Raw genomic sequence first — 22,354 nt, 5'->3', positions numbered from 1 at the left:
CCCACGGAGAACTGAAGAGATGACAGTGAAGCAACTTCAATCTGAGAGGTCTGGTCTAAGTAGTCGCCGTCCACTGATTTAAAAAGCTTAAATATGGTTAATATTTCAGGAAAACGCTCTATATAGGTCGTAAACCGGGGTACTAAGTTAATAATAAAACACATAGTAAAATTCAAAATAAATCAACAGTATTTATGGCGAGTTCATAGATTCCTCACTAAGGGTCTGACGCTAAATTTATCTGTTTAACACAATATGTTCTGATTAGAATCGCCCTCTTTGAACTCTGTATCATTTAGTTTCACTATCTATTTGTTTTAAAATCTTTCCAGTCACTACAAAAGCCCGAGTTTAGAGGATAAAATATCAAACAGAATTTAGCTGTAAATCCCAACATAGAATAAGAGTCACATCGGGTGCAACTGTCAGGACTGGTAGGGTGAAAGAGCCATAAAGCAGGAAACTGGGTTTAGAGGCAGAAACGTAAAGATTTAATTAATAAACCTAAACAGGACAAAATCTGTGAAGAAACAGAAAAGACAAAAAACAGATTAAGTGATAAGATAGAACTGAAAACCACACACTTATACTAACTGAAGACAATTCACAGAAATGAAGATAGCTGTGGACAGGATTAACATGAACCTGGAGTAAGTAAGTAAGTAAGTAAGTAATCTTTATTTATATAGCACTTCTCACAGAGAACGACTCACAAAGTGCTTCACAAAGTAAAAACAATATAAAATCAGTAGCGATACCCAATAAAACGCACACAGGCATAGAAATAAACAAACAGGCAAAAGTGAACACAAGTAAAAGTCAGCTAAAAGCTTTCCTAAATAAAAAGGAGTGACTGACAGAGGAAAGAACATGGCCAAAAACACCACTAAACGGCAGAATCCTCATGGCAACAGTATAACATTAAATATTGTGAATAATTTCAGGGATGAAAATTTTATCTATTTTGAAAATTTACTTAATTTCCGTATTGTATAAAACAACCTTTTTAACGCCACCGACAAATGTGAGGTCAAACAAAATTGTCACGGTTCAGTCTTTATTATATAGCGGACAAATATTATAGCATCCCTACAATGAAGGAGGAACAGAGGCGCATCAACACAGACTCTGAGCTTTCATTTTGATGCGCAAGACATTGTTCATCGCACAGGTGTCTTCATCCTCTCCCCTTCCCACACTCATGGTGCAAAAAAGAAATACTGTCTATTAAATGTAGCTTTTTTTTTTTTGGAAGTCAAGGGCTCCTCTTCTGTCTCCTGGCTGGGCCTTTTCCCCTTTTTTACAAAGATGTTTGTTTTGCTAGCTCCTGGGTTTTATTTTAGCAGAAACCTATTACGTGATCGAGAAGAGCGCCTTAGACAAGAGTGACATCAAAGGTGTAACAGAGAATCGGAAAATTTTTCTAAATAAAACATCTTTAAGATTCCGAAAGAAATAAAACAGAAGTAATGTAAGTTATTTATTCTATGTGGCCCGGTACCAAAACACCCACGGACCAGTCAGCGGCCTGGGGGTTGGGGACCGCTGGTTTAAAGGACCAAAAAAAGGTGTTTTTGCTGCCCTTTTCCGACTCTAAAAACCTGTTCACATCGCTGGTGTTAGCCTAGGGGCGGTGCTGGCAGCACAGACTCTACCTGGAAGGGGCTGGTTTTTCATACGTTACAACGAGAGAACTTGTTTTCGTGGATTCAGAGGGGCTGGTGCTCAGTGCACAGGTCTTAGAGGAATTCTCAGAAATGTGTGAATGGATCAAAATACCTCTTTGGGGTGGTTGTTTTTTTGTGGGGAATTAACATTACAATACACTTAAAACGTACACATTAAAATGTTATGGATTAGGTACACTCAAAAAGTTGATTTCTGCATGATAGCCCCATTAAGTTAACAATAAATAAATAAAAAAAAGTTAAGTTTTAGCATTTTACCCTAAATGTGAAATCAAATAGCATTTCTATTTGACAACTGTTTAGTGTGGAGTATTATTTGTTTGAAGAATGTCAACCTCTAACCACATTTGTGACTTTTTAAGCTAATTTTCTTAAAATTCATTATTTATTTTTATCAGATGACGCCTTCCTTTTGTTCACATTTGTAAAAATCCAATTTTCCAAACATGATTTCCAACATTTTTCCCTAGTTCCAAAAATATAGCCTACAGACAACAAACACATGTAATATGGTAATATGCATCAAACCTTTTAGTGAAGAATGAACAAGTGTAATTTTTATATTTATGTTTAAAATTTGATAAGAAATTGGAATAATTTAGCAAGTTTCACTCTAGATGTGGACAAACAGCACTGACCTTTTCAAGATAAGCACAGGTGACAGAGGCACCAACTCTCAGTTCTTTCATTTTGCTCCACAAATGAACCCTGGTCCCTGGTCTATTACTGAGATACACAGATAATGAAGACCGTCTCCAGTGTTAGGATTAAAACCAGCTCTCTGACTCACTTTAACTTTAGAAGTAAACTGATAACATCACAAAAGAAAGGGATTTAGAAGGACATAAACTGAGTGAAAACTATGGAGTCCTAAACTGTTCATAATTAAATAAATAAAAATGACCTTGTGAAAAACATAAACAACCAATAATTCTCTCATTAATATATAAAAAGATTTAAATTATATTATTTAATATATTTCATTTTGCTTTAAAAACCTGTTCATTATTTTTAAAAACAACATTTTAAAATATTCATTTTAATCATGTTGAATATTATTATAAGTCTGTCTTTTTTCAGAACCTCGGATATAAAAATCAATATTTTCCAAAGTAGCTTTGTTTTTATTTTACATTGCTGTTTTTCAGAATTACCTATTTATTTCATGATGAGCTTTTTCAGCAGAATGAGTCTGTCTGTCAATCAGTGAAAGTGGGTGGGATTTAAACGCTCATTGGCTGATCCCTGAAAACCAACTCGTATTCCTGGATACCCGCTCTATATAATGGCTAATCGAAAAAAATGTGTGCAAGTTTTTCATGATCTTTTTATACATTTATTAGAGATTGATTGGTTGATTGTGTTTTTGCATGAGGTCATATTTATTTATTTAATTATGAACAGTATAGGACTCCATAGCAAACAACATACAAGCTGAAGAATTGAAAAAGAGGAATCAATCATGTGCAGCTTTTAGCTGTTTTTGTGGAGAACTTGAACCTCTGTTTGGTAAAATACTGCTTTTTCAGAGTTTTCTTTAAAAAAACAACAACCATTTAATCGGAAAATAAAATATACAAAAATAAAATTCCAAAAACTTATTTGATTAATAAAACAAAACTATGATTTAAAAATCTATTAAAACATGGACAATTGTGGGTTACTAAAAATAAAACGATGCATACAAATGTCGTGGTCTGCTAAAGTAAAAGTATAAATATTGTTTTATTGTTCATTTCCCACCTTAAATGGGACTTTTTCTGTATGGTTTATAATAGGTTTTTAAGAACACTACTTTCTTTGTAAATAGATTTTGTACCACATGATAAAAAGAAGACAGTCAAAGTGTTGCCATAAATTATGCCCATTTACTCTTATCTTGACTTAAAAAGATGACATTTGCGTGCGTAAACAGCTGTTGCGCTTACCGATTCTGAGGACTTGCGCAGAACCAACACAGAGCTCCGCCACAAATAAAATACAGCAGAAAAGTCTCTTTCTCTGCTCCATTGTTTTCCAGGTGAACTCGCCGCGAACAGTGAGACCATGACAGTCAGAAGGAGCTCCTATCCGAAAAAGGATGCAGTCGACGCGCCATCCATGGCAGGTGCGCACAACCCCGAGTTTTACTCCCAACTCAAATCACCCCGCATCACTTCCACGACGCTAAAGAAACCCACAAGTGGTGTAAAAAGTAGATCCCATCCTTTGTGTGAGTCACATTCTCAGCGCAGTATAAGTAGCAGCAGTGCGCATATGTCCAACAGACTGTGCGCCTCCAAGGCTGCAAAAGCTTGGGAGCGACAAAAACTGTTAATTTCAAGGCAATCAACTAAAACTTCCTATCCAACCTTTCAAAATAAAATAATTTAAAGCAAAAGAATGAACGAAACTGAAGGCTAAAGTAATTGCATTGAAGCATTTATTCTTTGTTCTGTAAAATAGCTAATATCGTACATCTTAAAATATTTGCTTTCAGGTTAAAACGAATTCCTCAAACCCTCAGCTTTTAAGGTGAAAGGACGCATGGTCTAATTCTGTTTGTGGGTTTGCGTGTGTGTGTGTGTGTGTGTGTGTGCGCGCGTGCGTATGTAGAGTTTTGGCTCCAGTCACTGGATTAAGGAGCAGATGGATTGGCAGTGGTTCTCTGAACACCGGTGCTGATGAGAGGAGAATAATCTTCAGGTTACAGGGGCAGATGACAGATTATCTCTCCCTACAGACCAACACATCTTTTTAGTCCACATGCACGGAGAAAAAAACATGACACCAAATTAGTGTCTAAAAAAAAATTGTTCAGTTGGTCTATGAGTCACTCTTTGGAAACATCACATTGATTCATGAGTTAGACATTGAACCACCACAAAATCTCTGAACTTTTGTTTGCTGCTCAATACTGTGACATTTAAAAAAAGAGAAAGTCACAGTCTGGATCTTCTCAAACAAAATCTATAACAAGTCAGAATTGGCATTTTACTTGGCAGTGTGTTCAGTTTCACTGTGCAGGAGCCAATCAATCTGACATGGAATCCCTGACAAAATGTCTATAGACAAACTTAATTAACCCAGAAAAATGACCATTCATTCTCTTTAGCAGGAGTCCCAGAAGAACAATACCAACACACCAACCTGATGTGAATACTAAAAAGAAGCTTGGTTAAATGTCGCATGCTCGTCAATGTCTTATAGCACTTTGCGTCACTCAACACAAAACCAACTTTCCATCATCGTTCTCCAATAAAATTTGATGTAAAAATTCAGGTTGCTAAACAGAATCCACACAATTAAATTGAAAAATTTATTTTACCATAGAAACTAAGTTCCACATTTTTTAATGTATGAACAGCTTTCAAAGTACAAAGAGGAGTCAAAGGGTTTTTTTTTGTTTGTTTTTTTACAAAACGTGCCTTTCAGGGCATGTGATTGTACTTCACAGTAGAAGTCTTTACAAAATAATCTAAAAACCAGAGTAACTAACATAAAAAACACCAAAGTGTTCATTTAATCAGCTTTTTTCACAAATTATATTCTGAACTGTAATGTTGATATTAAGTGCATGTTTGATACATCCTTTGAGTTGTGCATCATGAGTTAAAGCAGTTTAGATGAGTGAAACAGCACATCCTGGTGGTGAAAAGCAGTATTACTTATAACGTGATCCTATGGGGGAACAAAAAACTTAAACAAAAAATTGTGAGAAAAAGTTTCTGTACATAAGTCATTTTTTTTCTTTAGTTACAGTTCTGTTAAGTGTCTAATTTCAAAATAAAGGGAATTTCTAGTAAAAAAGGATGGAAGGGAATGATACTATTCATTATGGACATGAGGAGAACACAAACTATGCATTATAATAACCTTGATGCTTTTCTTACTTTTTTGAAAATTATATCTTACTAGGGTAAGAACATAAGGCTCAACATTTAGGTCAGGGTTGTAATTTAATGATATTAAGGTCAAATTCTGGCAATGAACAGTTAAAACTGAAATTATAGATAAAAAAATCAGGACTGTTCCAACTCAAATTTCAAAATTAATTTTTTTTTAAAAAGAAGGGTTTTAAAAAGATAAAGGGAACAGCACAGTCTTCTTCCCGAATATACACTAATGTACATCAAAGTTTAAATAAACAATAAAATGCACAATAAAGCTAGTTAGAAATCACTGACTACCACATAGTCATTAAGCCAGTAGCCCCTGAAGGGATCAGAGCCCTTGAATGTTAAAATACAGAGACAAGAGTCAAAAAAATATATAACATCCACATTCCTGTGTTGAAAAATAGATCATTTGACCAAAGGGTAACAGCGCAGTGAGGGCATCTTCGGTGCAATGTGCGTGCACGGGACTATAGCTGCCTGTCCTAAGCACTCGCAGTATATAAATAGACACTAGTGTTTTCCTTTTCTTCACATATAAATACAGTGGGGTGTGGAACTTGGTGGAGCATGTCCAGCACAGTGAGGACTGGTTTACCTTTGCTGGAAGCAGCTTCATATGAAAATCCCACATTACAAGTTTTTTTGTATTTATTTCCGTGATGTTTGGGTTTAAAGATTGTCAGGGTGTGGCAGGTTGGAGGGCAAACTTAAATGTTCTCTTGTACATATTTAAAGCTTCTGCCTAACTTCTGCATCATCTTGCTTTTTGAGAAATCCCTTTTCTTCATCTCATCAGAATACATCACTGTTGCAAACACCAGTGAAGTCATCTCGTCGCACCCAGATTACATCTCTGTCCTTTTTTGTGGGGCTTTCCACTACACAGTGCTTCAAGGGCGCCAGCCTCACAGGTGAGAGTGTGCTGCTGGTGACGGAGACGCCACAGGATGAGAGAGAATCCACTGACCCAAAATCGTGTTTTGTTCGGTCAGCAACCAAACTCTGTGAGGCCTCACTTTTAGACCCTGCCTCTCCGTTCAGATTGTTCTCATCTTGTAAATCAAGTTCTTCCATCCTAGCTTTTAAACCTTCTGGATCGGCGGAATCGGATCGAACAGACTTGCAGTACTCGTCGTCGTCGCTCAGAATGTCAGTTTCTTTCACCGTCTCCTCGATGCTATTACACTGGTCTTCATAGCAGCCCAGGTTGAATTGCTCCTCCAGCCAGCGATCTGTGTCTTCTCTGTGAGGCTTTTGGGGCTGACCCAGAGGGGGGTGGGAGTTGGCGGACAGGGGAGATGCACGGTCACTATTGTTGTCAGTGTCCTGAAAGATCAGCTCAGTGTCCACAGTTATTTTGTTCTTCAAAACCCTTTTGCGGCTCAACGTCCGAGATGGCGCTGAGGCTAAAGAATGGGGAAGTAAATCAGTAAATATTATGAACCATCTGCAGAAATTTTGATTCATCAAGTGCATGCAAACTGTTGGAATAAAATGTGCACCTGTTCTGTTAACGGAATGCCGTGCGCCTTTGAGGAAGTAAAGCCGTTTACCACCAAAAGGAGCATACTGCTGGTTGGAGGGCATGGACTCCGACTTCAGAAATTGGCGCCGTTGTTTCTCCCGAAGGATGGAATGAACGGCTTTAAGAAAGTCCTTCTTGCTATCTGGAGAACTGTAAAGAAATAAAATAGGCAAAAACATCTAAAAGTCTAGATATGTCCTTTTTATTGACATGCGTTGACTAAGTGTAAAACCTTTTGTCTTAAACAATACCTGCAGCACAACTGGAAAGTTCTTTCAGGTCTTCCCTCGGACTCAGACTTCATGTGAACAATTTCACAAACTGCTGTTGCTTCAGAGTCTGGAAGAAGGGAGATCATTTGTTCCAGTTAATGGCAATTTTTTTCCCTCCACAATGAGCTGCATTTTTTACAGGTAAACAGGTAAGATTAAATCATTAAAGATGTTGTTTTAACTTATTTATGTTTCTTCTCCTTATATAGTTGGGGTTATAAATATAAGTGCAGCATGAAAAACTTCTAAATGTTGCCTTTTTTTACTCTATTATATAAAAAAAGCAGTCCCCCTGTTCTTTAGCAAATGTAATCAAAATCAGTCTATACTACAGAGTTTTTTTAAAGGAAAAAAAACCCTAGGACAGATTGTTGGGAATGAGAAAAAAGAAAAAAAGAAAAATGCAACTCTAATAACTTCCTACCCCACAAGTAAAAAATATAAATAATATAAGAAAGAAAATATTGAATATCCAGGAAGGATAGATGGGTTTGATTTCATAAGTTTCTTTTTTCAGCTGGACTTGAATTGAAATATTCATTCTTTTACAGGGATTTTAAAGATGATGCAAACATCCCAAAACTATTTTTAAAAAGCAAATAAATAAAAGACCTTTATATAAATGTAAATGTATACTCTGTGCATTTGATGCTATAAATATTTCTATAGGTCTGATGAATCAAACAGAATAAACAGCTGGAGATTTTTTTTAGCTTGTGTTATGACCACAGTTTCAGATTCTAGTCTCGTCTTGAGCATCAGCTGCGATACAAGTGAAAGGCAAAGGTCAACGGGTCCCCAAAGTAAAGAGCTGCATTCAACTTGTTTCTGTGTCTGAGTAGACCTACTTGCATGGCCACGAACTTGCAGAGAATCTGTTGCAATCATGTAACGGAAGCGGAAAGGAACTTTGTTGTCACCTGCAGAGGTACGATGTGTTCCACCCTAAAAGAAGAAAAAAGTAAAGGACCAATCACTAGCTGCAGTGCATCAACACAACAGGAGAGAGTGCAATAGAGCGCATGTTCGCTTTTTTGCATTGGGCAACAGAGCACATTTCTGCTAGAATGTCAGCTGTCTTCATGAAGTCTCTCAACCTGCTTCATCACAAAGAACATCAACATGCTGTGTCAACTGACCTTTTAAGAATCTTCCATAAATTAACATTATGTCTAATGCTTTTAGAAACAACTAGGAAGAATTGAACACACACACACACACACACATTGCACTTCACATCAGTGCTTAAACTGCAGAGAAGGATAGAATCCATGAAGGACAGGAAACGCTAAATATAAGATCATTAAACTCCAGCAATTTGATCAATTCTGTCAGGAACTTAATTTTATTTAAATCCTAAAACTAGATTTTGGGATATATTCAATATATTTTTATTATAAACTAAAAAAAAAAAAAGAATTTAATTGAGTATGATTTAATTTGTCTTTTACAGCATCTTTTATTCATTACATGCAATCCTTGAGATTTTTCCCACAGCTAAGGTCATCTGCTCTGCTGAATATACCCCGTTTCATTTGAACACATTAGAGAAAAGTGTTTAGTCTTGTATGTCCAGCAAAAAGTCATAAGGTCCACACAAAAAAATGAATATATAGGTTAAATATCTCCAAATATATCCTCCAGACTACCAGCAATGCATTTTTTTTTTAAGTAAGAGAGTTTTAAAAATAGTGTATAAAAAAGGAATTTCCAATAAGGCAAGAACATGTACGACAGAACATTAGCGCCACCATAGAAATACATAACTATGAGAATAAAGTCAAATATGTGAAAGAATAAATTTGTAATATGAGAAAAAAAAATCATCATTTAATAGGCATAAAGTTGCAGAAAAAGTATGAGTAAAAAGATCAATATTTTATGAGGAAAGAGTTTTTTATTTTATAAGTAGAGAATTTACACATTTATCAAAAAAATAAAATAAAAGACATTCTTGTGAGAGTATTCGGGGTCTTAAATTGAAAAAATTTCAATATATCATCTGTCTATCATCTATAATTTATTTAGTTTCTTAAAATGCCTCAAATAAAAAAGGTTGCTGTTGGTTAACATTACATTTGTTGTTAACCCCCCCCCCCCCCCCCCCCCACACACACACACTCAAAATGACATCTCTCCAGAAAGGATAACTTATTTTAAACAATGGAATGCACATTTCACCACTGCATGTCTCAGACTGAAACAGGGTGCCTCAAAAAGCGAACCAGTACTTACAATCTTCTTTCGATGCTTGGAGCAGTTTTTGTACACGAACACAACTGCTGTTTTGAACACTAAAACAGGCGACAGATGACAGGAGAAACAGTTATGACAGTTGCAAAAAGGTATTGGATCTCCAGTCATTTGTTCCAGATGACTCAAGAACCCGTTTCAACAGTTTGGCATTATGGAAAACAAAGGGATATTTGTTGCTCAATATTAAACCCGGAAGAGACTGCAAATTTGACCTGTTTTTCGAATAGTTTGGCCCAGAAAACGAGGTCTAAATTACTATCACAAAGGTAACATTAGAAAATTTCCACTCATTGCTACCAAGAAAGATAATTCTATAGCTCATGACATAACATGATAACATTTTGACTTTCTAGTGTCAGTAGGCCTTTAATTAACATATATAGAAACCTGGATCTCAATTTTTATTTACCAAAAGCAGCCAATTCTGTGTCCTTTTTGCTCTTCATCAAATTAACTGGAGGATTCATCCAAACCACAGTCGAATGCAACAAGAGATCCCCCATTGAGAGGTCAGGGACCTAAAAAAAACAATTGAGATAGAAATACAAAACACGAAATGCAGATATTTACTTATTAAAGTGGTTAAATGTGGTCATTTAAGAAGATTTATGATAGTAACAGTGTTACCTCTTTTTTTTCAACACTCTGTTCATTGATGAGCTGGTCAAAGACAGCTCCATACTCCTCATGAAGCTTTTGCATCTCATTGATGTGACTAGCAACTTTGTTCATGGCCTTCATTGCAACTGAAAGAGACAGTTCATATTAGTCAGATGAAAAATGATCACCAAAGCCCCGGCGTCATTTCACAACAGGGAAAAATAGCAGAGAAAGACAGCCGTTTACCATCCAAATGATAATGTTCTTCACTGTCGGGGTCGGTGTGAGAGTAGAGTTCCCTCAACAACAAAGGGTACTTCAGGACTCGCTGGATAGGTTTGATCAGGTACGACTCCAAAGTGGATGAATGTTGTTGTTTGGGGTTTCTCTCAGCAAGGAAGGCTTTAAAATCTGGGTCAGTTTTGGCTGGAAAAGAAAACAAACAAACATTCAAAAATCAATCATTGAATGACTAATTGGAAACGATTGAACACCACTTTTTTTTTCAGACAAGTTGTGTAATATTTTTTTGCAGTTTGTCACTCTTGCATTACTTTCCTGTTTGTTCCTTTACTTCACTTAGCTAAGATTGTTGACTGATAACTGAATTTCAAAACTAGCAGACATCATTTTACCTTTAGCAAGGACTTTGGGGACTTTAGTGTGGGAGGCGCAGAAAGCACTGTAGATCTTGAAGCGATCAGCATAATAAAGGAATGAACCACCCAGAGAGAACAACACTTTCTGTGGAAACAAAGATTAAACGTTACTACTGTATGACGGAAGTAAACTAGTTTCATTTAATGTGGTGCCCACAAATACAATTGCAGGACAATTTAGTAGCCATGCAATAATTGATTACACTTATCGAGTCTGACCAAGGAGGGAAACTTCTATTGAAGACTAAAATACAGGTTTGAAACCTCTTATGATCCATTGTGTGCTGCCTGCAGAAGCACCTGCATGTTGGTCTTTACAAAATTGTTTCTCATCTCCACTTTCAGAATAAAACCACAGCCCTCACATGACTGACAAGAGAAACCTACACTGGGCATCAGACACCGTCTGCTGCCATGAAGTGCAGAAAAGAACCAGTTCTTACCTTAAATTGTTCCACCCTCTCCAGCCTGTCCAGGTCAGGCACCAGTCTGATTCCATCTTCCAGCGTTCGCAGAAACTCCTCCTGGAATTCCACCATCTCGCCAAGGTTTCCAAACAAAATGTCCAGCTAGACCACACACAAAATGACATGACAATAATAAATCAGATAAAGTAGTTGAAAAATGACTGACATTATGATCTAGTCATCTTCTTTCATGGTACGTCTGTGAGCAGCTCCATATTTTTGCTGGTCTTTTGCTTTTTATGCTTCGTTTGATCCAAGCGTCATCTGTTTTGAAAACTGTGATTAAAGCTGCTTGTACGTTTTGAAGTCTATCTGCACAACTCCCCTCATCTCAGGTGAGATGTTTGGTTGTCATTTCTAGAACAGTTTCACTGTTTTTCTAGAACTGTTCCTACAGTTTTTCACGGTAGGATTCTCCAATTCTAACTGCACTCATGAATATCTATCCATATGTATCTATCTATATCTACATTTGTATATCTCAGTTGCAAAGATATAAATTCTTGAAGAGTGTAGTTTCCATTTTTTTTCTGTTAGACTTTGTAAAAAAGTAAAAACATTGTGGTTTTTTTTATCTATTTGTTCGCTAAAACTAATCTTTTTCCTGACTTTTGCTAAACACCGTTTTCAAACTAAAGTTTTCTTTGACTTTAAATTCCTGTAATCCCATTGGATAAAAGTACCTCATCCTGAGTCAGAAAATGCTCTTTCTGTAAAGGTTTCCGGTAGCGGTCGATGAGGAATCTCAAGTCCTAAAAGAAAATAGAGCATGAAACTGAAATAAGGTTCAGCTTGTGATCAGATGTTCAACCACAAATGCAATCATCTTATTTAAACTTGGTTGGCCAAACAAATGTGCTCAGACTCACTTTGACATAAGTTTTCTCCGTCTCCACTAATTCATTTATGACTTTGCGCAGTTTGTCTGCGTGGGAGAGTTGCCTCTGGGTGGCAGTTCCTGCTGTGGGCGGTAAGATCGACACAGGACTTGGAGAGAGGGATGAAGAGGATGACGATGAGGATGATGATATGGGGCATTCCAGCGAATTCATGTCATGAAGGCTTGGACAAAATGTGGTCCCTTGCTCTGTGTTCTGCAAAAGAAAGAGAAACAACATTTTTGACACGTCTAAAAGGTCAGTTACAAATGAATTTAGGTCAGTTCAAGAGTTTTACTTTATGTTCTGGGATATATGCAGAATTTTTAATTATTAGTGAAAGTAAAAAAAAAAAAAAAAAAAGTGCGTTCTTGAAAACCTGCCATGACACATCCATTGATATTTATGGCATGAGGACACCGAGCGTGAGCAGACCTGCAAAATGTAAGTGGAGCTTGTCTCACCATAATATAAAAAAAAGGTGGGGGAAGGGGGGGGGGGGGATTCTTCCCTTCTTACATTAAACAAAAAAGAAAAAAGAAAACCTTCACAATACAGTAACTTAATCTCGACCAGAAAAAAATGACAGCTGGAACCACATGATGATTTATTTACTGTGACGGAATGCCCATCAATTTCCAGTTATATTTCAAGGTGTTTCGAATGATCATTTGAAATTGCAATTTCTGTTTTCATTACAGTTTCTTCAGAATCAGGAGATGAAAACGTAATAATGATGGAATCAAATAATCTGGTTTTGCCCAGCCATCACAAACCCATAGATTTGTGGGTAAGAAAAATCTCCATTTTTCTTTTCAGTTTTCAGAACTTTCAAAAATCCTCGACACAAGTGAAATTCAGGGATTTTTAAATGCAAGTTAAACCATCTGAAACATAATGAGATTATGCTAAAATTCACACGAAAGACTGACTGCAGAAGAATTACACTCTCATCTGATAAGATGATGAAAGCCAAAATGTGTTTCTGCACAAATTAGGGCCAATCTAATTTCAGTTCCCACTTAGATTAATGCGAATAACTCAATCCTCTCACTATTGCCAAATTACCTTTCATCCAGGTTTGGTCAGTGTAGTCCTTTTTAAATTGATCTGCCTGACAACACACTGCACCTGCTTAAGTTTTAAACTGACAGATGTGGAAAGTGGCCTCGTCTTTGCAGATTCCACGGGTTGTCTTGTAAGGCTTCGCTAATGTCAAACACAATTTTACATTGGGATGTTGAAAGCTGTTTTTCAGCCTCGTCGGGGCCACCCACACCCACACACAAATACAAGTACAACAAGAAAAGCTGAAAATAATGCTGAGCCCAACAGTATTTACATAGAGGTAGGATAAATTGTCTAATCAGGAAAAACTTCTAAAACAAACAAATGCGAAACGGATATAACTTCTGAAACATTAGACGTGTGTGAGAGATCAATTTCAAATTCCCAAAAGGTTAAGAGTAAACATAAATAAATAAAAAAGGTTGAACAACTTTTTTGTATATTGTTTGACTGAAACTATGACCAAGCAATTTTATGCTCAAATTGTAGTGAAAATAATGTCCAATCATTACTTTTCACTGACATTTCTTCCATTTCTATCAAATATACCAGTTTGCAGTGAAAAGTCTTTATTCAAACACCATCTGCAGCACTGATATTGTCTACATTCCATTGAAATATTTAATTAATACTGAATAAGATTTAAGTATGGATTCTAATCTAACCGTCTAATCTAATCTAATTCTAATCAAAACACCAGATATTATGAAAACCAAGTGGTTCTCAAGTCTTTACCATTTTAGGCTATACTGTGATCTAGGCATTTGGTTAGTATCCAGCATGATTGGGAATCTGCAAAAGCCCGATTTCAAACTCACCATCTGGAACGCGTCCTTGTAACAATGGCTAGAAAGTTTTGCATCTCTGGTGCTTGCAGAGCCAGGAGTTACCCTTCAGTTTAAAAAAATAAACTGACCAAAAGAGTGCCAAAAAATGTAAACTCTATTTATCCTAAAGATTTAGCACAAAGCAGGTTAAAAGTGCATTTAAAAAAAAAAAGATTCAGCAGGAACACTAAATCGCTACAGCTGCAGCAAAGCAAATAGGACATTACACAGAACGCATTAAACAACAGCACTGTAATGTCATCTTATCCTAAGGCGTCTGTCCGCTTTTTAAATCCAGGATGGTTCTGCCTAACCAGGTCATCTCCTGATTTCCACTCTTCCTGTACTGCCCAGGTGTTCAGGAGCAGTTACAACACATAACACAACATTACATAAGACCAAACACTATATCCTCCTGCAAAAAAAAAAAAAAAAGTGGGAGGAGAAAGAAGGGAGGAGAAAACGGTGTCACAAGGAAGCAGCGAGTAGTCCGAACCAAACACCATGAGGAGAATGGATGGTTGCCTCTTCTTTAAACGCAGCTTGGAAAGAATAATGACGCTGCATCACAAAAAGGATGGCAGCTGCCACAGCAGATTTAATCTAAAATCGCATAGTTAATCTCAATTTATCTAACCCCTTGATGCCTGAATTTATTCCCAGCTATGAAAAAAAAACATTTGACTTGAAGCTAAATGAAGCTAAATGAAGGTAATTTCGAAGCTGAAGTGGTTTGGTGCATATTTACATCAATAGGCGTCAAAAAGTTTAAAACCTGCAGCACACTTACCAGTTTTAAGAAAAAATATGAACGATTTTGGAGTCATTTAAACCTAATAGTTAAACAAAAGTTGCCCTATTTAATGCGTTCATATGAAAACAGCCCTAAACTGAGGATTATGGTTATAAACTCCCAATTCCAATTCTTTTTTTAATTTCATCTGGATAACAAACTAAGTAACCCTTGGAAATTTAGTGTAAGAGGAGTGCAGCATAAAGGAGGAGCATGGGACAAGCACAGACCTGCTTCCCATTCTCACAGGCACACACATTCTGAAACCTCTTACAGTGGGGGCCAGAATGAACTCCATACAAACAAAAAAGTACAAACTGTACATAACTAACATCTAGCCGTGTCTGTATAGTTGCTTCAAGCTGCACTGGCCATCAATTTAAAAGAAAAAACAGTGTGCTCTTGTTATTGTCAGTGAACAGGCTGCAGTGAGGGGTGAGCCTGTTCAGTTTCAGCTGCAATCAGGAGAACATGCAAATCCATAAATCCGTTTGAGGAAAGATGGGCTGTACCAAGAGATTTTAAATATTTAATCTGAAATGAAAGGGTATTAATGTAACTATAAATATTTACTTGAAGCATCATTTTCAGAGCTCAACCACTTTTCCCCCTTTTCAGAGTAAAGGAATTATTTTAAAATAGTAAAATCCCATCTTAAGTGAAGTGAAGGATGCAGTCTGTTTATATTATGTACCAGTTATAAGCTTTGTTATTTAAAAGAGTACAGTAAATTTTGCAATTAACTGAATATTTCAGTTTTCAAAAGCTGTTCATTTTGGTTTGCATACATTTTGTGTAGACAGAGCTCCATCTAGTGGACAACTGTGTCCTAATCCAGTACCAAGAAGCCAGTAATATAATGTAGGTTTACTCATCTGTAGAAATGTTGTCTTGTAATTAAATACATTTAAAGTTTATCTTTTATTATTAAATTAATTTTTTAAAAATGGCTAAAAAAAAGAAATGTAAAAAAATTATTTATCTCTTAACTATATATCCTCGAATCTTAGTGTATCAAACTTTGAATTTGGCAGTTATTAAAATTGCACTTTTGAGCAAGAAAACACGAGAAATCATGCACTTTCTATTGCCCTCTTAACATAATTTATATGCATTTGGTAAATTGACTGGCATTTGACTGCACCAGCAATCACTGTCATCTCTATTATCATTGCAATCTTTGTTTTATTCTTTGGTTGGATTTTTTTTTTTTTTTTTTGTAGTGGAGGTGGCTGAGGGCTTTGTTTAAAATAATGAACATTTCCATTTCCTCCGGCTAAGCAGACATTCATTTATCTCCACTAAATGATGTGAAACACAGTGGAGAAAGAAGTAATTAGAGTCTGGGGATAATTAAAACTGTCCCACTTTGCTTGTTCCTCCGCAGACGTCTGCCACCGTGACTGCTGCAGGCGCCGGGTGAAATGAGGCGAGACAAAATCCTCCACACCTCCGTTATTTTATTAAAAGGAAAAAAAAAATGAAACAAAAGAATGACAGACATAAGACAGGAAGAAGCCACGAAAACTAAAGACATTACATGAGTTTGGTAGTTGTCTTTGAATGGTCTGCTGAGAGAGGTTGCAGAATGTTCAGACGAAGGTCAAGGCTTACTGCCTGCTGGATAGTTATAAAGATGGAGCTTTTTAAACGCCAGCAGAAGCTGTTTATGATAATGAACAGCAGGGGGTTAGTGGGCAGGACAATCCAGAGATCAGAAGAAAAGGAAGGACATTCAAGACAAAGGACAGCACGAGGAGACTGGATGATCAGGGGGAGAAAAAAAAACACGAAAGAAAATCTGTTGTTTTAGAGAAGGAACCTAATGACATTGTTCTCCGTTACGTGATCAAATATGACAGCTAATCAAATAAGAAAAGAAAAAAAAGCAGTAAAGATTGAAACGATAGGCTAAAAAAAGCAGCAGATAGAAATTAGGACACAAACCAGACAGACGTGAGAGGAGGAGGTGAAAGACTCAGGGGCGAGATGAAAATAACAGGCAGAAGAGCTACACAATACTGCTGCATTACTTAAAGTTAACAGCTAATTTTCATTTTACTCTTCAATCCATCTACCTCTATGTGACACATTAATAAGTCTGTGTGTTAAAAACCCACTCCAATAAAATTTGTGTTTTTGGTGTTTTAAACATCTTTTTGTGGCGGTTTTCTGATGGAGGGCATTTATAAAGTAAATTAAACTTTAAATTGCATTTCTTATTATTTCTTTATTTAAATTGTTGTGAATCAGGAGCAGACGAAAAAATGTAGTTAGAAAAAACTGAGGTAGATGTAACAATCGGCAGACTGCAAGCTTCCTGCTCCCTTCTAATGCTTCCACTTGTAGACATGTAGATCCATGTATGTCTTTTCTTTTCTCGTCTGATAGTTTCGATATTTCTCGCCTTTTTCGTTGAACTGCTAATCTTTGATTGGTGGTATGAGGGGCTCCAAGCTAGCGGGAGCGAGTGTAAACAGATGGGTGACAGGAAGTGGGAGCGGGCTTGCTCCATACCAACCGTCCTGCCTACAACTCAGAGGTAAATTTCCAAGAACTACTGCCGCTCTGCAGAATATATGTCCAAGAACTCAGGCTTTTTATTTTAATTTTATTTTTTTTACTTATTTTGGCTAAAAACGGCATAAATATTGTTTTAAAGACCACTGGGAATGCTTTTACAGTAGATCAAAAGATGATTGGAGTGGGACTCAAATGGACAGTTTGGAGTTCAGAAGTGACTGAAGACAGTTTAACGAGTAAACAAACTATTCTTAACCATTAAGGATTCTATTTTACCACATTTTTAATCACAGCTATAATCTACACTTTGAGAAAAAGTGTCTAACAACAAAGTAAGAAAAAATAAAGATATAGAAATTTTATAAAGCTTTTCTAAAGCTTGAAAAATAACCTTCGGTTTTAGTGTCATGAATCTTAGAACAGCAGTTCTTTACATTTTTAAAAAAACCAGAAGAGATGCTGAAACAACTTTAAACTTTTACAATTGCTTCTTGTTCCACATGTCAAATGGAGAAACCTCTGTTTCCAGCGTCTGCATTTCTCTCATCCCCAGTGGCTTTTTCTCCGACTCACAGAGCCGTTGCACTTACAGGATTGGACAGAGCTAGATCTGGGACTCTGGACTCAAGCCCACTGACACAAATCGGCAACAGAGGCACTGCGTTGCCTGAGCCATCTTCTTACTCATCTTTTGTTCAAGGCCAAGCTTTCAAACTGAGACACATAATAACAAAAATGTTTCCAGTGAAGCCTGGCTATCAAGCGTCGCTGCAAGAAAATGGAAGTGACAACCGTATCCGAGTGAGACTGGCTGGCACGCGGCCTTTCCCTGCAATCACTGCGCCAACCCTGATCAGACCAGACATCATCTTAATTAGAAAGTGATGCTGTGCACTCACTCTTCCAATCACCTGTCTGTGTCCATTTCTCTTCTCCACAGCGTACATGCATGCACACGCGCACACACACACACCTCTTCATATGTATAGATTGACAAATTTACACACACATTTTTTTATTTTATTTTTTTCATGGAGCATGTCAGAGGCTCAGTCCCCCCCCCCCCATTTTCTGCAAAAAACAAACAAACAGATCATATTCTACCTTATCTCCAATCTCTATGAAGGTCCTGTTTTCCTGAAGATCTTCAGAGGTCTGATGGGTAAGCTGAGGTCGGTCCTCCAAACTCTCATCTGGGCTGTCCGGAGTAAGACCTGACACACCATCCAGGATGTCCTCTACAAAAGAAACCAGTAGACAAGATGCATCAACACAGAGCTAGCACTGGCAGGTGACATGATTAACACTGATTACCTCTTCATCCTGACACCTGTCACTGAGTTGAATATGAATATTATCCCTCAAGGTTATGCTATAAACAAAAAAAATAGAGCAGACTTTCCTCTGGTGTTTTTCTGTTTTCTTGCTCAAAAGTGCATTTTTAATAACTGCCAAATTCAAAGTTTGATATATTCAGGATATTTTACTCTTCTTTTTTTCACATTTTAATAATTTTGGTCATCTAAAGGTGTATTTTACTAGCCAGAAACAATATCACTATTTTTTTTTCAATATCAAATGACTATACAGGTCTGCAACCTTCAATGTTAAAAGGCCTAAAAAAGGTATATTTTTATAATTACCAAAACCCACCAAGAGCTGCAAATTCCCCATTTAAAAAAAGAACAGAAAACACTTCTGTGATGTTTTTTTGGCCATTATGATATTAACTATACAATATATCTTTTGGATATTGACAATAAGAGATCTAAAACAGTGCTATATTTTTCAATAACTAACTGTTTAACTTTTTTTACTTATCATAGCAACATTAAGTACCTTTCAAAATAAAATCCCCCTGTGTCTGATAAGATCCTCCAGCTGCAACAGCTTTACTTGAATTACAAGGAAATGAAAGCTAAATCAAACATTTTCTTATATTATGACTTCATCCATTTTCCTTGTTTTACTATTTATTATAAACTTGACAACATTGGTGTAAAATCCAATGTTTTTTTTAAATCTGTATATTTGAATGCAATTATATTCTTTAAATATTTTGCTTCTGAATAGCAACTAAACACTGTTGTGCAGCAGAAAAAAGGAATATTTGTTTTAAACCTTTTCCGATAACAAACCACTCTTACAGTTCATTAAACATTTGCTTTAGTTTTACTCAGTTATTATAAATGTTAAAAATCTTAACATAAATGACAAAACCTAATTAACTAAAACTACAAATACATTTTTTATTCAATTCATTTGCATTCTTCTTTAAAACCAACAAGCCAGAATGAAGGGATAAAAGAGCCTCAAGTTGCAGACCCCTGAACTATACAGTAAATGAAGCTTTATTTCGTGTCTTTAAATTTTAAAATCTTTCTCAATGTTAAAAATGTATGTATACTGCTTTTTTAAAGCATGACATCATCTGTGACCTCCATCTGGCTGCTGAAGTGCTTTACTCTTCATCTGACCCTCTACATATGGCACATCCTCCAGGATGACACTTCTTCCCTGCTGAAGGGGTCATATTAGTATTCATACTGCTTCCAGTCCCTGTATAAACAATGCCAGCTTGTCAGCCTGTGCATTACGAGCCCTTGTTTTAGAGGAATACAAATGGTGCCCTTGCACATATTTAAAAAAGGAGGTTAAGGGAGGCTGGCACTGCCTGTAGGTGACTTATCAGACCGCATCCCTGCATAATTAGTAGACCCCTCCCTCCGTTGCCAGGTACTGATGCATTTCTTTTCCAACTATGGAAAGTTTGAACTTTGATGGGGCTTCCATGGGGGATGATGAATCTCCAAATAATGTACAGAGTTAAAATGATTTTTAATTTTTAAAAATATAAATATCCATTTTCTTAACTAAATGAGCCTGACAATACAGGAAATATTACAATCCTGGCATTAAAGGTGAAGTCTAACCTTGGCTCTGGGAGAAGATATCTGTGGAAAGATCATGGTCCCTGTCAGAGCGTCTGGGTGGGTGGAAGCACAGCACCTCCGGGTCCAGGTCAGGTAGGGTGCTGACGTTCAAGGTAAGCGTATGGTTTGCAAACGCAGCTCTCATATCATCCATTTGGAGGGCGGATGCAGTTTTACCGTTGAGGGATAAAATCTCATCCCCTGATTTCAAACCTGTTGGGTTGGTCAAAAACATAAAAAAGAAAATCTGTTAAACTCAGATTTAACTGTATGATTAAAAAAAAACATTTGAATGTGTCTCATAAGGCTTGGTTCAAGTTATTTTTAAAAATATTCTTTCCACCATACTTCTTTGAAAGTAATCAGACATGTTGGAACTCTTGTGTGTTTCAGTACATTAAAAATGCATCCCTCAATGCTTGCTCGCCTGCTCGAGGCAAACACTGATCTAACAAGAGTGGACGGATTTGGGAGGCAAAGTGCAATGCCTGTCTATTCCTGTCCTTTGGTGTCGGTGTATTTATGCAGGAAAATACTGGAATGTTGCTTCAGAATCAGTTTTTGGTCTTACCTCTAGCTTGAAACACCTATGGCAGGATTTGTTAATTGAGAACTACCAGTAGCGTTCAAACAGACTAGTAGTGACAAAAATCGTACCTGCCTGCTGTGTATAATTAACTCACACAGAGGGAGATTGGTTCTGTCAGTACTTGAGCTAGAAATAAAATCGCCAATGAAAACAAACTAAGATCTTTAATATAGCGTTATGCTAACATTTGCACAAACATGCAGATGGCTGAGTACTTTATAGACTCATGAGACTTACATTTAGCCCCAAGTTATGACCTAGTTGTCTGGAATATGAAATGTCAGCTGAGTCTTTTAGGCCTTAGAGAGTTAGCCCTCCCAGCCACATACAGAGTATGAATGTGAGCTGTTGGTAGTGTGCATAGTCTATGGTAGTGTGTGAAGATAAGTGTGCTTTTACAAGAATTAAGGCAATAGAGTAAATAAAAGACCATTTGGGGCAGCCTGTCTAGAGCTGAACTGCGTATCTCTTTCATTCATGTTTAGAATGCATATTTCTACATGCACCCACATGAGAGTGCACATGTGAACCAGTTAACACAACCCTTAACAAACGTCTATGTTCCATAAAAATAAAGAGCAGCTTGGCGGAAAAGGTTGCATTGTGTCAGCCTGATGTTCAGCTTTTTCAGCACCGGAGGATGGTGTGTGCAGCTGTGTCCTCTGGAAAGTGGCCGCCTGCTAAGCTTGCAGCTTTTAGATTCCTAATACACTGGCGGGAACAATGTCACACTTGAGTAACTTTGGTCTGACCTCAGGGCGCAGCAGTGGTTCGTGTTATTTTTCTATACATTAAGGGTGTAGCTGCTCAGTGACTGCATGTTTCTCCAACCCATTAGGGTTGCTCTGCCTTGGTGAAAAGATAGGGGCCAGCGTGTGGGGGATGATCTTGGGACTCAGCTGCTCATATCAGACAAAGGAAAATGGATCTACTGCTCCAGTGCACCATTTTTTACTGATTATTTTCTGATGTGCAAAGTTTTTTATTTTTATTTTGTAGCAGACCAGTCTGATTCATGAAGGATATTACAGTCAGAGACTATCATAATATGCTGTATATTCCAACGGATTGATTTTGTTGTTTTCATTGTGATGGTTTGCATATCCATGCATTTTTCATCACTAGATGACCTCCCAGTGAACTCAATTTCTATATAATATGTGCAACAAAAAAAAATGTTTAAAACCTCTGTCATAACCTTTGCTGCAGCATAACATTACATATGCTGAATTGTAGATTTATGCAGGAAAAACATCAAATGCATGCAATATAACGAATATTTTGCATTTTTTTCAAATTACATACCTTTAGATGAAGCCAGACCTCCTTCTTTAATTTCTGTGATGTGAAGCTGCTGCACACTCTCCTCATCTATAACTGCTACAGAGAAACCTGTAC

General features: G+C 36.9%; 2 protein-coding genes across 8 annotated transcripts in view; both read right to left on the bottom strand.

The window, feature by feature from the left end:
- Nucleotides 1–4,674, bottom strand: part of LOC101173326 (glutamate receptor ionotropic, kainate 1) — a 34,114-nt gene extending 29,440 nt beyond the window's left edge. For all 4 annotated transcript variants that reach the window (XM_023962166.1, XM_023962168.1, XM_023962167.1 and 1 more), the window contains exon 1: nucleotides 3,617–4,674. In XM_023962166.1, the coding sequence (XP_023817934.1) occupies nucleotides 3,617–3,698 (82 nt within the window). In that variant the 5' untranslated portion in view covers nucleotides 3,699–4,674. The remainder of the gene's footprint in view (nucleotides 1–3,616) is intronic.
- Nucleotides 4,675–4,972: 298 nt separating this feature from the next.
- The window catches only part of LOC101173083 (T-lymphoma invasion and metastasis-inducing protein 1), a 57,610-nt gene continuing 40,228 nt past the window's right edge, over nucleotides 4,973–22,354 (bottom strand). For all 4 annotated transcript variants that reach the window (XM_020708811.2, XM_011483332.3, XM_023962165.1 and 1 more), the window contains 15 exons: nucleotides 22,262–22,348; nucleotides 20,368–20,580; nucleotides 18,539–18,672; nucleotides 12,215–12,439; nucleotides 12,029–12,097; nucleotides 11,322–11,447; nucleotides 10,855–10,963; nucleotides 10,466–10,645; nucleotides 10,247–10,365; nucleotides 10,029–10,137; nucleotides 9,599–9,657; nucleotides 8,212–8,308; nucleotides 7,343–7,430; nucleotides 7,069–7,241; nucleotides 4,973–6,972 (listed from right to left, as the gene is read on the bottom strand). In XM_020708811.2, coding sequence (XP_020564470.1) covers nucleotides 6,359–6,972; nucleotides 7,069–7,241; nucleotides 7,343–7,430; nucleotides 8,212–8,308; nucleotides 9,599–9,657; nucleotides 10,029–10,137; nucleotides 10,247–10,365; nucleotides 10,466–10,645; nucleotides 10,855–10,963; nucleotides 11,322–11,447; nucleotides 12,029–12,097; nucleotides 12,215–12,439; nucleotides 18,539–18,672; nucleotides 20,368–20,580; nucleotides 22,262–22,348 — 2,402 coding nt within the window. In that variant the 3' untranslated portion in view covers nucleotides 4,973–6,358. The remainder of the gene's footprint in view (nucleotides 6,973–7,068; nucleotides 7,242–7,342; nucleotides 7,431–8,211; nucleotides 8,309–9,598; nucleotides 9,658–10,028; nucleotides 10,138–10,246; nucleotides 10,366–10,465; nucleotides 10,646–10,854; nucleotides 10,964–11,321; nucleotides 11,448–12,028; nucleotides 12,098–12,214; nucleotides 12,440–18,538; nucleotides 18,673–20,367; nucleotides 20,581–22,261; nucleotides 22,349–22,354) is intronic.

Source organism: Oryzias latipes, chromosome 14 (genome assembly GCF_002234675.1).
Source record: "Oryzias latipes chromosome 14, ASM223467v1".
Classification (NCBI taxonomy): domain Eukaryota; kingdom Metazoa; phylum Chordata; class Actinopteri; order Beloniformes; family Adrianichthyidae; genus Oryzias; species Oryzias latipes.
This window is presented reverse-complemented; position numbering and strand designations above follow the sequence as displayed.